Source organism: Saccopteryx leptura, chromosome 2, assembly GCF_036850995.1.
Source record: "Saccopteryx leptura isolate mSacLep1 chromosome 2, mSacLep1_pri_phased_curated, whole genome shotgun sequence".
In the NCBI taxonomy this organism is placed as follows: Eukaryota; Metazoa; Chordata; class Mammalia; order Chiroptera; family Emballonuridae; genus Saccopteryx; species Saccopteryx leptura.
Genome location: NC_089504.1, coordinates 56,909,705 through 56,922,910, shown reverse-complemented (window position 1 = coordinate 56,922,910; position 13,206 = coordinate 56,909,705). Strand labels below are relative to the sequence as shown.

Here is a 13,206-nt window from a genome sequence, read left to right as displayed (position 1 = left end):
AACGTTTCTATCGGATTATTCTGCTTGCTTGTAATATGAAACATATGAATTCATTTCCATAGCTTGGTAATTAAAATAATTGCATTCTCCATATTGTGATTTTTTAGCAGGATTCTATAGAAACATATGCTCTGGAGTTCTGGGACATTTTCTGAAATTATTGCCTTGATGATTTCCTAGCTTCTGTTCTCTTTTTCTTTCGATCATTGTTTTTTTCTTTGAGAACTGAATAATCCAGGGATTACTTTGTATTTTATTTTTACTAAAGTTATGCATGCACAGAGATTTGTTACAAAAATCCCAAGTCTCATCACCCCAATACTTTTCCCCCTAGGCAACCATTCCTTTCTAGTGGCTGATTATTTTGGTTTTTCATGGTAGCTGGTTTGTAAAGAGAGCTTCTGAGGGATTCTGTATCCCAGTATTCACATTCTTGGCTGGGATATGCCCACCTGCACTGAGTCTTGGCTGGTCTTGTGACTTGCGTTAGCCAATAGAATGTAGCAGAAGTGACACTACGCCAATCACAGCCTTAAGCCTTAGAGAGGCCAGGTCACTCCTGCTTTTGCCTCCTACACTTGGCGCAGAACTGTCACTTTGAATCTCTCCTTCCTCATCATCCACGAATGTCTAACATCTCTCTCCCATGTTGGAGCTCATGTTTCCTGTGTCCCGTGCTTTCTGTTTCATTTTGTTTCCTCTTTCAGTTGGTGGAGCTTCTGTAATTTCCAAAGAAATTGTTCATGGGAATTGAAGTGGTTGACAACTCATGTCTGACAATGTCTTTACCATCACAAGTGACTGGTAGATTAGATATAGAATTCGAGATTGCAAATAAATGTTTTTCAAGAAATTAAGGTATTGCACGATAGCTTTCTGCATTGTTGTTGAGAAGTTGAAAACATTTGAGCTCCTGGTCCTTTGCTTTTCTCACTGAAAGCAATTACAATAAACTGGTTTTGGTCTCTCATGTTCTGCAGTATCATAACAGGACTTAATATAGGTTTGTTTTTATCTATTGTGCTGGGCACTCAGTGGATTCTTATAATCTGGAAACACGTATTCTGGAGTTCTGGGACATTTTCTGGAATTGTTGCATTGATAATTTCCCACATTCTGTTCTTTTTATTCTTTTTCTTTTTGTACTTTCTGGGAGAGTTCTTTAACTTTGTGTTTTAGTTCTTTCATTTATTTTTTACTTGATGCTATTTTTAATTTCTAAGAGCTCTCTTTAGTTCTTGATTCATGAAATGAATAATTTACATTAATAATACAAACAGTAGTGAGAACAATAATAAAACTAACATATAACCATAACAACTAATATGGCACGTAACTATAGTACAATGCTGTTATTTTTTTTTAATAATTCAAAAAATTTTTATAATTTCTCTGAGGATAATAATGACAGTTTTAGTGAAATTTCTTTTATCTTAAATAAGTTCTGTTTGCTTCAGGTTGCACTTCTCTGTTTGTGTCTATACCCTCTATGTTGAAGGACTTTCTTATATGTCAGGTTGTCCTTGGTCATCAATTCATATTTAAGAAGATGGCACTAACATGCTGATGGAAAGCCCTGAGCGTATGATAGAGATTATCAACTGTAAACTTCAATGTGAGATGAACTGGTTGGACTCCTTAGATCAGGGGTCCCCAAACTTTTTACACAGGGGGCCAGTTCACTGTTCCTCAGACCGTTGGAGGGCCGGACTATAAAAAAAAACTATGAACAAATCCCTATGCACACTGCACATATCTTATTTTAAAGTAAAAAAACAAAACAGGAACAAATACAATATTTAAAATAAAGAACAAGTAAATTTAAATCAACAAACTGACCAATATTTCAATGGGAACTATGCTCCTCTCACTGACCACCAATGAAAGAGGTGCCCCTTCCGGAAGTGTTAATCAGTCATAATAGTATCTTTAGGTCTTTTCTTTTAGAAACGTCATATTTTACAGAAAAGTCTCTTCCAGTCTCCTGCTTGGAGGATAGAGTCCAGCCACCGGCATGCTAAGAACCAAGTGAGGGAAGAGGGCTAAGTCTCAGCATCCAATATGTATTAATTTATTAAGCAGCCTCTCCACTATTTTCAACACTTGATCCCAGCCCTCGCCTTACACCTGGTGTCCTCTAGTCCAGAGAATCCATTTTACCCTCTTCAGAGACTAAATCTTTACTTTTTGGGTGGAGAGGGCTTTGTGGAATTGGGGAGAGGATAGGCATTCTAGTTATTTCTTTAAAATAATTTAATAAATTGTTTTATGTTTTCCTTCTATCGCTCCTTTTTTTGAGGTTCTGGGTGCCCCAATTTCTGTGCAAATGTAAATCAGCTTGGTAGCAGCTCAGTGTTCAGTGTTCCTCTCCCAGTCACGTGGTTCCACCTCCCTGCAGGGAGGCTGGGATCGTCAGTCTTCCAGCATGCAAGAAAACACAATGCTGTTTCTGCTCTGTTGCTTTTTAATAAAAGAGCCCTTTACTCTTGTTTTAGAGGAATGCACAGGAGGCTAAGTAAATTTTGTGTTCAGTGAACTCTATATATCTAGGGAGTCTGTCTATATATTTTCCTGCACCAAAAAAGTTTAGTCATCATTGATTTTTCAAAACATGTGAAAAAATATGTCTTGCATATCTGGTCTTGGACATAGATGCCCAGCTGCAGAGCAAGTGTTCTGGACTCGGATAACCTGGGTTCATACCCACACACCTTTAATTTCTACTTGTGTGACCTTGTCTAAGATACTTAGCTTCTCTGTGCCTCAGTTTCCTAAACTATAAAATGGGTGATACTGATGGTCCCATTGTGGTACTGTGAGGATTAAATTAGTTAATACTTGTACTATAGTTACATGCCATATTAGTTGTTATGGTTATATGTTAGTTTTATTTTTGTTCTCACTACTGTTTGTATTATTAATGTAAATTATTCGTTTCCACGAATCATGCTACTGTCAACCTGCATGATTATGTAATTCAGAACATGCAATGCTTAATGAATGAAGCTGACTCGTTGCTCTCCTGTAGTCAAGGAAGAAAAAGTAGGATTCCATAGCTCTACTGGGCAGTGAGCAGTGATGACTTCTTCACCAGCTGAGAGCTGCTTATAAGCTTTAGGTTTGCAATTAGCTTAATGTGCAGATCACTGAGCATGCTGGCATCATGCCAATCCCAAGGCATGTGTGAGCTGCAGAATGAAAGGGTGTTTGGCTTCTGTGTAAGGAGAGGCCAAAGATGAGCACATCTGTCATCAGAACTAGCTGCATGGTGCAGGGAAGGAATAATGTGACTGGGCATTTGCAGACCTGGATTCCAGTTTCCTCTCTTCCAAACACCAGCAGAGGCAGAGGCCTAGATCTTTATAGCTCTATTTAGCTTTAAAATTCAACAATAAGACAGTTTTACAGAAATTATCAGAACTTTGGAACTATACTGGGAATGGACCAAGGCCCTATTGTTCATGGTCCTTGAAACGCTTGAACTTACATGTGCACCTTTCCAGCTGAGCAAAGAATGTTACACTCTCATTCTCTGATGAGAAACTTGAATCTCAAGCCCCACTCTTACTTTTACTATCTAGAAGAAAGCAGCTGAAGAAATCACTTTCTTCTACTAAGAATTCTGTTTAGGGAGGGGGCTGTCTTTGTTTGCAAGATACTTTGCAAACCTGCTTAGGACAGATGAAACCTTCAGGACTGGGGCAAAAATATCAGAAAATGAAGACAGACCACTCTGAAAGGAGAAGAGGACTTCAATTTAATTTTATTTATTTATTTACTTATTGATTGTTCTTTAATGAGAGAGAGAGAGACAGAGAGAGGGACAGATAGGGACAGACAGATAGGAAGGGAGAGATTTGAAAAGCATCAATTCTTCATCACAGTATCTTAGTTGTTCATTGATTGCTTTCTCATATGTGGCTTGACTGGGGGTCTTCAGATGAGCCAGTGACCCCTTGCTCAAGCCAGTGACCTTGGGCTCAAGCCAGACACCATGGGGTCATGTCTATGATCCCACGCTGAAGCCCAGGACCCCAAGCTCAAGCTGGTGAGCCTGCGCTCAAGCCAGATGAGCCTACACTCACATCGGTGACCCCAGGGTTTCAAACCTGGGTCCTCTGCATCCCATGCTGACACATTTTACTCTTAAAGGGGAAACATGAAGAAGAAGCAAATAGTGGGAAAGGGTGGGGGAGGGGAAGCCTGTGGGACAGTATGGCATTGGGGAGTTCATGTTTGAAGAAACCATGAAAAGCCCCTGGTATGAAAGAGCCAAAGGATATCAACACTGGAGATGCCTGCTGATCAATTAGAAGTGTTCACATTATTCAGAAGGAAACCTCTCTTCCAGCCCTACCTATATTTTTAGAATAGTCTATGTCTATTAAATGCTTTGTGTTAAGTGAATTTTATTTTTGTTTTGAAACTGTGGAAGGGCTGAGTTTTACTTTTTCCTGTTCCATGATGAGGAAAAGAAAGAACATACGCAAATCAGGAACCTGAAGGCAGGGTGACAGGGAGAACCTAAGAATTTTAAGAATCTGTGGAACTCCTGGAGATGATGTAGGATTTGCATCTCTGTGAATTATTGAGTTGAGAGGTTAGAGTCCTCAGTAAAATTTCAAAGGGAAAGCTTATGTCTGGGTTGTGTGTGATTCTGGCTCATGGTTGATCGGACCAGGACTCCATCCATTTCTTTCAGTCAATGGATATTTATGAATGCTTACCATATGTCAAGAATTTTTCTGGGTGTTGGGATATAAAGGCAAAGAAAACATAATCCTTTTGCTCTGGAAACTTTCTAATTGGAAGGTGGAGTTTGTTACTAGGGTGTTAATACTTCTGAGATAGCCTGGATATTCTTGGTTTATGTTGTGCTGGCATAACTATCAGTACTGCCCATTTTCATGCCTAGGAAAGTCCCAGGCATGAAAATTAATTTACAAAAATAAATTACCTGGTAACCGCTGCAAGGAGTTGTAAAGATTAGACAGATGATTAAAATACATGGGAAAATGCATTGTGAATTGTAAAACATTACACAGATAAAGAGATTAAGTGATTTAAGTTCCTTTATAGCGTTCTGCTATGAGAGACAAACAGAAATGATTGCAATTGCTATTGCTTTGAGATCTACTTGGCTTTGCAATAAATTTGCCAGAAAATTAATTTCATTTTAAGGCAGTTTAGCATATTCTCAACCATTTTCAAGATTAAGCTCATTTTTATGGTCTGTTCTGGGTCCTAACATGTATCCTTGAAATTTATTTTTTTGGTTGTTGTTTTTAAATTTATGGGTCTTCTCAAATTTAACATTTTATGATTCTGATGGTTTCTGAACATGGGGGCCATGCCATGTCCCTAAGGACTTTTAAAGCCTATTTTAGAAAGGAATTGAGGATAAAAGAACTAGGTATTAAGTATTTATCATAAAGAAGGCATATTGCTTTCCCTCAAAGAGCTTTCACTTTAACCTTCTTATGTGTCCTTTATATCAACCTACATGAAAGAGGTATGGTTTTCTTCTGCACAGGGAAGGGAATTGAGGCTCGCAGAGGTAAACTAATCTACCTATTAATGCCACCGCCAGTAATGTACCAGGATTTAAATATATATCTAATCTGATCCCAAAGCCTATTGATCATTTATTCATGAGTTCAATAAATAGTTATTGAATACCAACTATGCCAGGTGCTGTGTATATGTGTTTGGTGTGAGTGAAAAAGATGGTGATAGAGTCCCTATCTTCATTTCCGGTTTGGTGGCATAATCATCATCAGTCAAGGCTTTGTTTATGAATGAGATTTTTCTAGGTACTGTGTTAAACACTTTACTTGTATTATCAATTAAAACTGTTACAATGACTATGAGGGAGGTATGATAATTATCTCAATTTTACAGATTAGGAAGTAGAACTTCAATGAGGTGAAACAATTTCTGTAATCATGGAGTAGTGATGCTTTGAATATGACTGTCCTTCTTTCTATTATAAGGCACTTTGTAGCGTGGTCTCACTGTGGAAAGTCCTATACTGAAGGCTTGGGGCAGTAGTAGAGAATGAGGTAGAAGGACATTGTGGGGAAAGCCTGGGGCAATTGAACCTTTACAGAATCTTTATGTGTTGGGTGAATGTCTGAACCCCAATTAGTATTCATTTGACCTAGTCCCATTTTTCTCTGCTAAATGAAGAGTTTATGGGTACACAGATTTTGAGGTGCTTGCATTTGAGGCAAATCTGACACTCTTTGATCCTCAGTACTTCTTATTCCTTCTTTTTTGGGGGGGGGTGAGAGAAGGAGAGATAGTGAGGCAGACTATTGCATGTTCCCTGACCAGCATTTACCTGGCAATCCCTGTCTGGGGCCAATGCTTGAGTACCTGGAGATTTTTAGCATCTGAGGCCGATGCACTTGAATCAACCTAGCCATCCTCAGTGCTTGGGGCCAATGCTTGAACTAATCAAACCACTGGCTGCTGGAGGGGAAGAGGGAGAGAAGGGGTGGGGGAGAAGCAGATGGTACCGTGACTGGAAATCAAATCTGGGGTGTCCTACACTGGGCTGATGCTCTGTCCACTGAGCTACCAACCAGGGTCCCCTCAGTACTTCTTTTAATACAACTGTGGAGACATTGATTTTGGTCTTACCAGCACTCCTTCCTCCTCCACTTTCTGGCTACAGAATCTTTTTTTGTGTTGGGAACCCATAACTTTGTGACTTGGGTGAAGATGCTCCCATCTCTCACTTCAAGGTTACAGGGATTCTCTCATCTCCTGTGCTACAGTGATGGATCCAGGGATAGACACTGATCCCAGTGGGAACACCCAAGTCCTCTCTGGGATCTTTCCTGCAATGACCAGGAGAGCTGGCATTTTTGGATTGGGGTTTGCTTGGGTGGTTGGGTATGAGCCTGGCACTGCTGATGGCTGCTGTGTGTGACAAATGTACAGACTAGCATCTGAGAGATGGAGGACAGACCATGATGACCTCATGTGGGCCCTGACCCTATTTTGCCTGAACTCAGTTAACCTTAGACTTTCTGGTCATGTGAACCAATAAATCCATCTCATTTATTTTTGCTTGAGCTAATTGAACTGTGTTCCTGTCACTTGTAACTAAAACATTTCCTAGTGAATATTCCACCAGTGGTTTAATCTTTATTAAAAAAATGTGAGTTCAGACTTATTCTTGCCATTATGATTAGGTAAAGTTGTGGGCATCCTAGTTTCATTACTAGCTATTGTGCATGCAACCAATATCATCTGGCAGCTGAAGGCCCTGGTAAGCAGATGTCCTGATCTATTAATCACTCAGACACCCCTGGAGCCACAGTGGTGAAAGCTTTAGATCTCTGTGGCAATGTAGAGCCAAGGAGTCCTGGCTTCGCAAAAAACTTATTCATGTGATATAATAGAACTTGAAGTGAGGAGATACAGGTTTAAGCCTTGGCTCTGCCGCTAATTTGCTCAGTGATCTTGAATGTCTTTTAAACTCTTTGGCCTCATTTCCTAGTTTGTAAAATTCGTGGGGTAGCAGGTAAAGGGGCCATTGTGGCTTCAGGGTGGTTTTGGATGAGCTAGTAGTAAGAATCAGTAGTAGACATAGGTTTTGGGACCCATGTTCAGACTTTACCTGCTCATGGCCAATCTGCTTTGTGACATCAAAGTTAAAGATTTGACTAAAGGAATAAACTGAATGATCAGGAAACAAATGCATTTAGGGAAACCTGATTCATAAGTCAGAGGACACATGGAGGACTAACAGTGGCCTCATGCAGAGAAGGGTTTAATAAATACGTTGGTAAAGAATCTACATTGTAAAAATTACATGGTGAGTTTTATCTCCAACTGAAATAGTTCACTATTCTTCTACAATTTACCTCTATCCCCTTTTAAATTTAAAATAAAGTGAATATGCCACACATTTTGACTTTGTAGATCTCTACTGGACAAAATTTCATCTACTTTCATTTGTGTAATGTTTAATTACTAGGATAATTTTGCATCTCATGAGTGATGAAAGTGTTAACATGAATGTCTTTGGCCTTAATAAAGCTATTTAAACAGTTCCAGGTTAAAAAAGTATTAAAAGGAAAGCAATCATGCATATGTTGTATTAAGCTGCCTACACATAGGAAAGAGGAATGTGAAATACTGAATATATAATTAGAAATATATTTTAATTTTCAAAGTGAGGTCATAATTAATTCCTATAAACTTGTTCATGAGTTATCTGAGTGTAAGCAAGCTAGCTTCTCAGTAAACACTCCAGGATGTTAGTGACTTGTGAAATCTATCTGGTGCATAGAATTATTGGACATATTCTACTTCAGGATCTATTCCAAAATATTTGGTTTGCTAGGAAGTAATTAAACCATTTAAAAAATAAAATGACTTATTTAGCAAGACCAATTGCCTATTGATGTCAGTACTACTCTAGTTTGTAATAATAACTCTTTATATTTTAATATATAATTAAAAAAATGATTTAGGACATAGTGATTTTCATTGTTTTGTATGTTCTAATCTAATCAATGGTATTGATCTTGAAATTTTTCTAAAGTTAGATAGACCATATTGGCTATTCTTTTGGAATTTGAATTTAAAAAATTTTATTTTTCAATTACACTTTAAATTTAATTTTTTGTATTACTTTCAGGTTCACATTTGAATTTTCATCTTAAACTTTTTTCTTTATGATTTGAACAAACATACAAATGCATATCTTAAAAATAGTTGTCCTCTCCTACATAAGTATCTATAAATATTTATTTTGTTTGTTAATTATTAATTAGAATTAATTAGATATGAAGAACTAAAACATGTGAAATAAAATGATAGAAACTGGGTAATTTTCTCTGAAACAACTGTATAAGCCTATACAAAGATTAGATTTTCTACAAATTATTTTATGTTAATTCTGAATTCATATATCTCTTCCCTAGGTTCTCTAATGGTATTTTTCATTATTTCTGAGATTAATAGTGATCAGCTATGATCCATACATGATTTATAGAAATACTTTATGTGAAATGTTGCCTGCACACATTATAGTACTTTGATTATATATATATGTACTTGACTTTTACAGTTAATTCCATAAAGATACTTTCTCCTTTTCTATCAGATTTTCTTAGTTTTTAACCTAATACTTTTCTTTTTCGGCTCAAGGATCCCAGCTAAGAAATCAGATTACATTTAACCATCATATCTCCTTAGGCTGTGACTGTTTCTCCGACCTTCCTTGTTTTTGAAGATTGGGACAGTTTTTCGTAGGAACACATTATTTTGCACTCTCTTTAAGTCTTTTTAAATTGCTTTCCAGAAAAAGATGTAAGTAGGAAAAGTTACTCTCTCTCCAGGCTGCTGATGAACTTCTTTACCAATAAAGTTTAAACTCCAAAAAGAGAAATTCTCATTTAGGGACAACAGGGATCATAATATATTATACTCTGGTGCATGTGTAAATATGAGAGTGTACACCCACATGATCTGATTTCCAAGGTGTATGAGAAAAAAATAAGACAAAAATTGGGAGTCATTTTATCCATCGAAAGTGCCAAGCATCACTTACGGTAACTCTGCTGTGAGCAGGTATTTTCTGGCTTTATTGAGTGTGGAGCAGGAGTTTCATGCTACTGCATGGGAGACACAGATAGTGTGAGGTGACTGAGACAGCATGTTGTTAAGCATCTGATAGTTTAAGATAAGTCTGGGGTCTTTTCCAGTGGAAATTTTCTGTGGTTGTTATGATGTAGGCAGGGGCTGGTTGAGAGATGGGAGCAGACAGAAGAATGAGGTGACCTCCCTAGATTCTTGAGTGTTTTTCCACAGACCCTCTCAAGGTGTCTGAAGTCCAGAAGTAATGGTGTCAGCCCTCCTCTGAGTAGGGTAGCCTGAACTAGCAAATAAGAATATAGGACTCCCAGTGGAGTCTAACTTTCAGATAACTAATGAACAATTTTATTTAGTAAATATGTTCTATGCACTATTTGGGACATGCTTATCCTAAAAAATGTGTTGTTTATCTGAACATTTGACATCCTATATTTCTTTGGCAACTCTACTTTGCACCCATTCCTTGGGTTCACATGGGTGTGTGTGTGGGGGGGGGGGAGAGAAGAGTGGAAAAGGAGGGTGTACAGTCTCTAGCCTCAGACCACCACTCTCACAGTGTGGTTACCTTAATGTGAACGACAAATGTGACATTACCTGTTCTTAAAAGCTACCCCACATCTGCATTTGAAGAAACCATGGGCCTGTTAGATGTCTGTAACAGCGTTCACTTTGTCTTCTTTCTCTCTTAATTTCTGAACAGATACCCACTAAGTCTGTATCATATAAACAGTACCCTTTGATACATACAGATCCAAAAGAAAATCAAACCCAATGGAATCAGAAACAAGGGGCAGTAAAGTTATATTTTCCCTAGTCACCTGGTTTCCTACCTGTCCTCCACCCATACCCCGCAGGCTCTGAACCTGTGGACCAGCCAGTGATTAGTTTCACAACTCTCTCCTCCTCCTCCTCTCTGACTTCTGGTTTTCTCAGATGATGGAGAAAATAAAAACTGTACTATGAAAGATACCTTATGCATTAGATAATTGAAAACTACGATTGTAGAAAAACTAAGTGCAAACAATATTACATGATCAAGTGTAATAAAAAATACACAGGAAGAATAATTTAACAAACTAAATAATTTGAAACTGATATAAGTATACTCAGGCCTCTCAGGAAGTCAGCAAAAGTATATGCTTGATATATTTCACAAATCATTGGGTTAAAAGCAGAGAGCATTTAAAAGCTTTCGCAAAATAGAGTTGACACACCATAATCTTTTAATGGCACAAATTCCCATAGCATCAACTGCTGCATAAATAAGGTAATTATAGTGATTAGAAATGTTAATTTTTAGAGCGATCATAATTTTCTCTAATCTTCTATGGCAGTGATTTGTAAACTTCAGGTTGTGACCCATTAGTGAGTCTGAAATCAATTTAGTGGGATATAATCAGCATTAAAAAGACTAGAAAACATCCAATTTCATTACCTATAGTCAATATAAACATTATTTCATGTACCTTAATTTCAGTTTTCTAAATACATATATATAACTACTCAGTTATAATATACGATACATTTCCTAGGATTGTGTACATCCTGAAATGTGATCAGAATCTTGAATGAATGTGCATATCTACATTTGGGGAGTAGGTGGAGAAGACTGACAACTTCTAGTGTCAAAGGGGTCACGTGGTAAAATAAAGAGACACACTAACAAGTCCAGGCTTATTAATTAACATGGTAACCTTGAGCAAGTTTCTTAACCAATCCTGTAGCTCCACTTACCCCATCTATAAAATGAGAATTAAAAATAACTTCTTCATGATATAGTTGTTGCAACAATTAATGTTTACTTTATTTGTGAAAAGCTTAGCACCTAACAGGGTAGCTGCCACATGATAGGTACTCAAGAAAATATTAAGAGTGGAAGAGAGGAAGACGAGTAGGTAGATGAATATACATAGAATACAATGGCTGCTGTTCTGAGTTGTAATTTTGGAATCTTGAATCTATCACTGAATCATTAAGTAATTTATTTATTCAACAAAAGTGGTTGAATGCTACCACGTTTTACAGATTGTGTGAGGTGCTGAGAAACCAGTAATGGACAAGACACATTTTCTGCCCTCACAGAGTTTGTAATCTAGGGCAGTGTACAAACAAGCAATGCCCAGCCAGGGGATTAATGCTGCAGCAGGCAAACCATGGAGCTCAGGAAGCACGTGGGACACATTTCTACACAGAACCATATTCAACAAGGTTTGGTTTTGCTTCAGTGCTAAACAAAGGCAATTTTATTTTGTTTATTTTAATACTGAATATTATTATTCAAATGTAAAATACCAATTAAGGGATATTAAGGGCAGAATTTGATCTGTAGAGCCTGGAGGAAAATATTTTCTTTTGAATATGGCTCCAGGAATAAGGACATGTAGTGAGACCTCTTTATAATATTGGGACTAGAGAACAGGACAAACACCCTCCTTATACAAGAAAATCATTCAGTCCAAGATATTTCTATTTCTGCTGTGACTGAGAGGAAATTTAGTTAAATTTAATGCTGAATTATAACAAGTACAGTAGCCTATTTTTTTTGGTTTCTTTCTCTTTTGCTCTAAATGGTTCTAATTTTAATGTATTATGATATATCTCTGTCTATCTATCATCTATGCCATATTAAGTAATTTTTGAAATTAGGGCAATAATTATTAAATAACACTTTAGTAACTCAGTGTCTTACATATCACAGTAGCCTTTTACTTTATATATAGTTATGATTCAGTAAACATGACTGAATTTAGTACATTTAAATTTTATGAAAATGAGTCCATTCTAGGAGAATTTTATTTATTTATTTATTTATTTATTTATTTATTTATTTAGTTGAATTTATTGGGGTGACATGGTTTGCAAAATCGTACAGGTTTCAAGTGTACAATTCAATAAAACACCATCCGAATACTGCATTGTGCACCTTCCACCCCAAGCAAAGCCTTTTTCTGTTCCCATTTCCCCCCTTTTGCTCACCTCCACCGAGCCTCAATCCCCCTTTCTCTCTGGCTATCACCACACTTTCTGTGTCTACATGCTATGTACATATGTTTTTTCACAAACTTCTTCACTGTCTTTTATCTCCCAACCTCTCTGGCAGCTGTCAGTCTATTCCATGTGTCCATGCCTTTATTTCTTATTATAGAAGAATCTAGTAGAGTAACAATGTCTAACAGGAGAGGTCTTTGTGTTATCTATAATTGGATGTGTCATGGTATCATTTAGCTATTAGGAGACATAGGGTTGCTGTGCTAATCCATTTAAACTATTTTTTGCACTCTCTGGACACTGAATCTCTCTTACCTTTGAGCAAAGCTGTCAGGATAGCTAAATCAATGTCCTGGTGTCCTTCTGATCCCATCCGGAACACTGTAATCTACAATTTGAGACAAGGTGACCATTAGAAATGCATTTTTTTCCCTCTAAGAGAAATTAAATCAATGAGATCATATCTGAACATAGACCAATTTAATATCTACAAGGTAGATTCTTAACCACAGGGAAAGCATACATAGCAAGAATTCAATTAGAGGGCTCTGCAGTTCATTAAGAGGGAGATGCCGCAGTAGCCTCTAACAGAGACCATCTTAG

The 13,206-nt window shown here is 37.3% G+C and overlaps 1 protein-coding gene across 6 annotated transcripts in view; it reads right to left on the bottom strand.

The window, feature by feature from the left end:
* The window catches only part of TRPM3 (transient receptor potential cation channel subfamily M member 3), a 541,722-nt gene that overhangs the window by 130,657 nt on the left and 397,859 nt on the right, over window positions 1–13,206 (bottom strand). For all 6 annotated transcript variants that reach the window (XM_066367997.1, XM_066368000.1, XM_066368001.1 and 3 more), the window contains one exon: window positions 12,919–12,991. In XM_066367997.1, coding sequence (XP_066224094.1) covers window positions 12,919–12,991 — 73 coding nt within the window. The remainder of the gene's footprint in view (window positions 1–12,918; window positions 12,992–13,206) is intronic.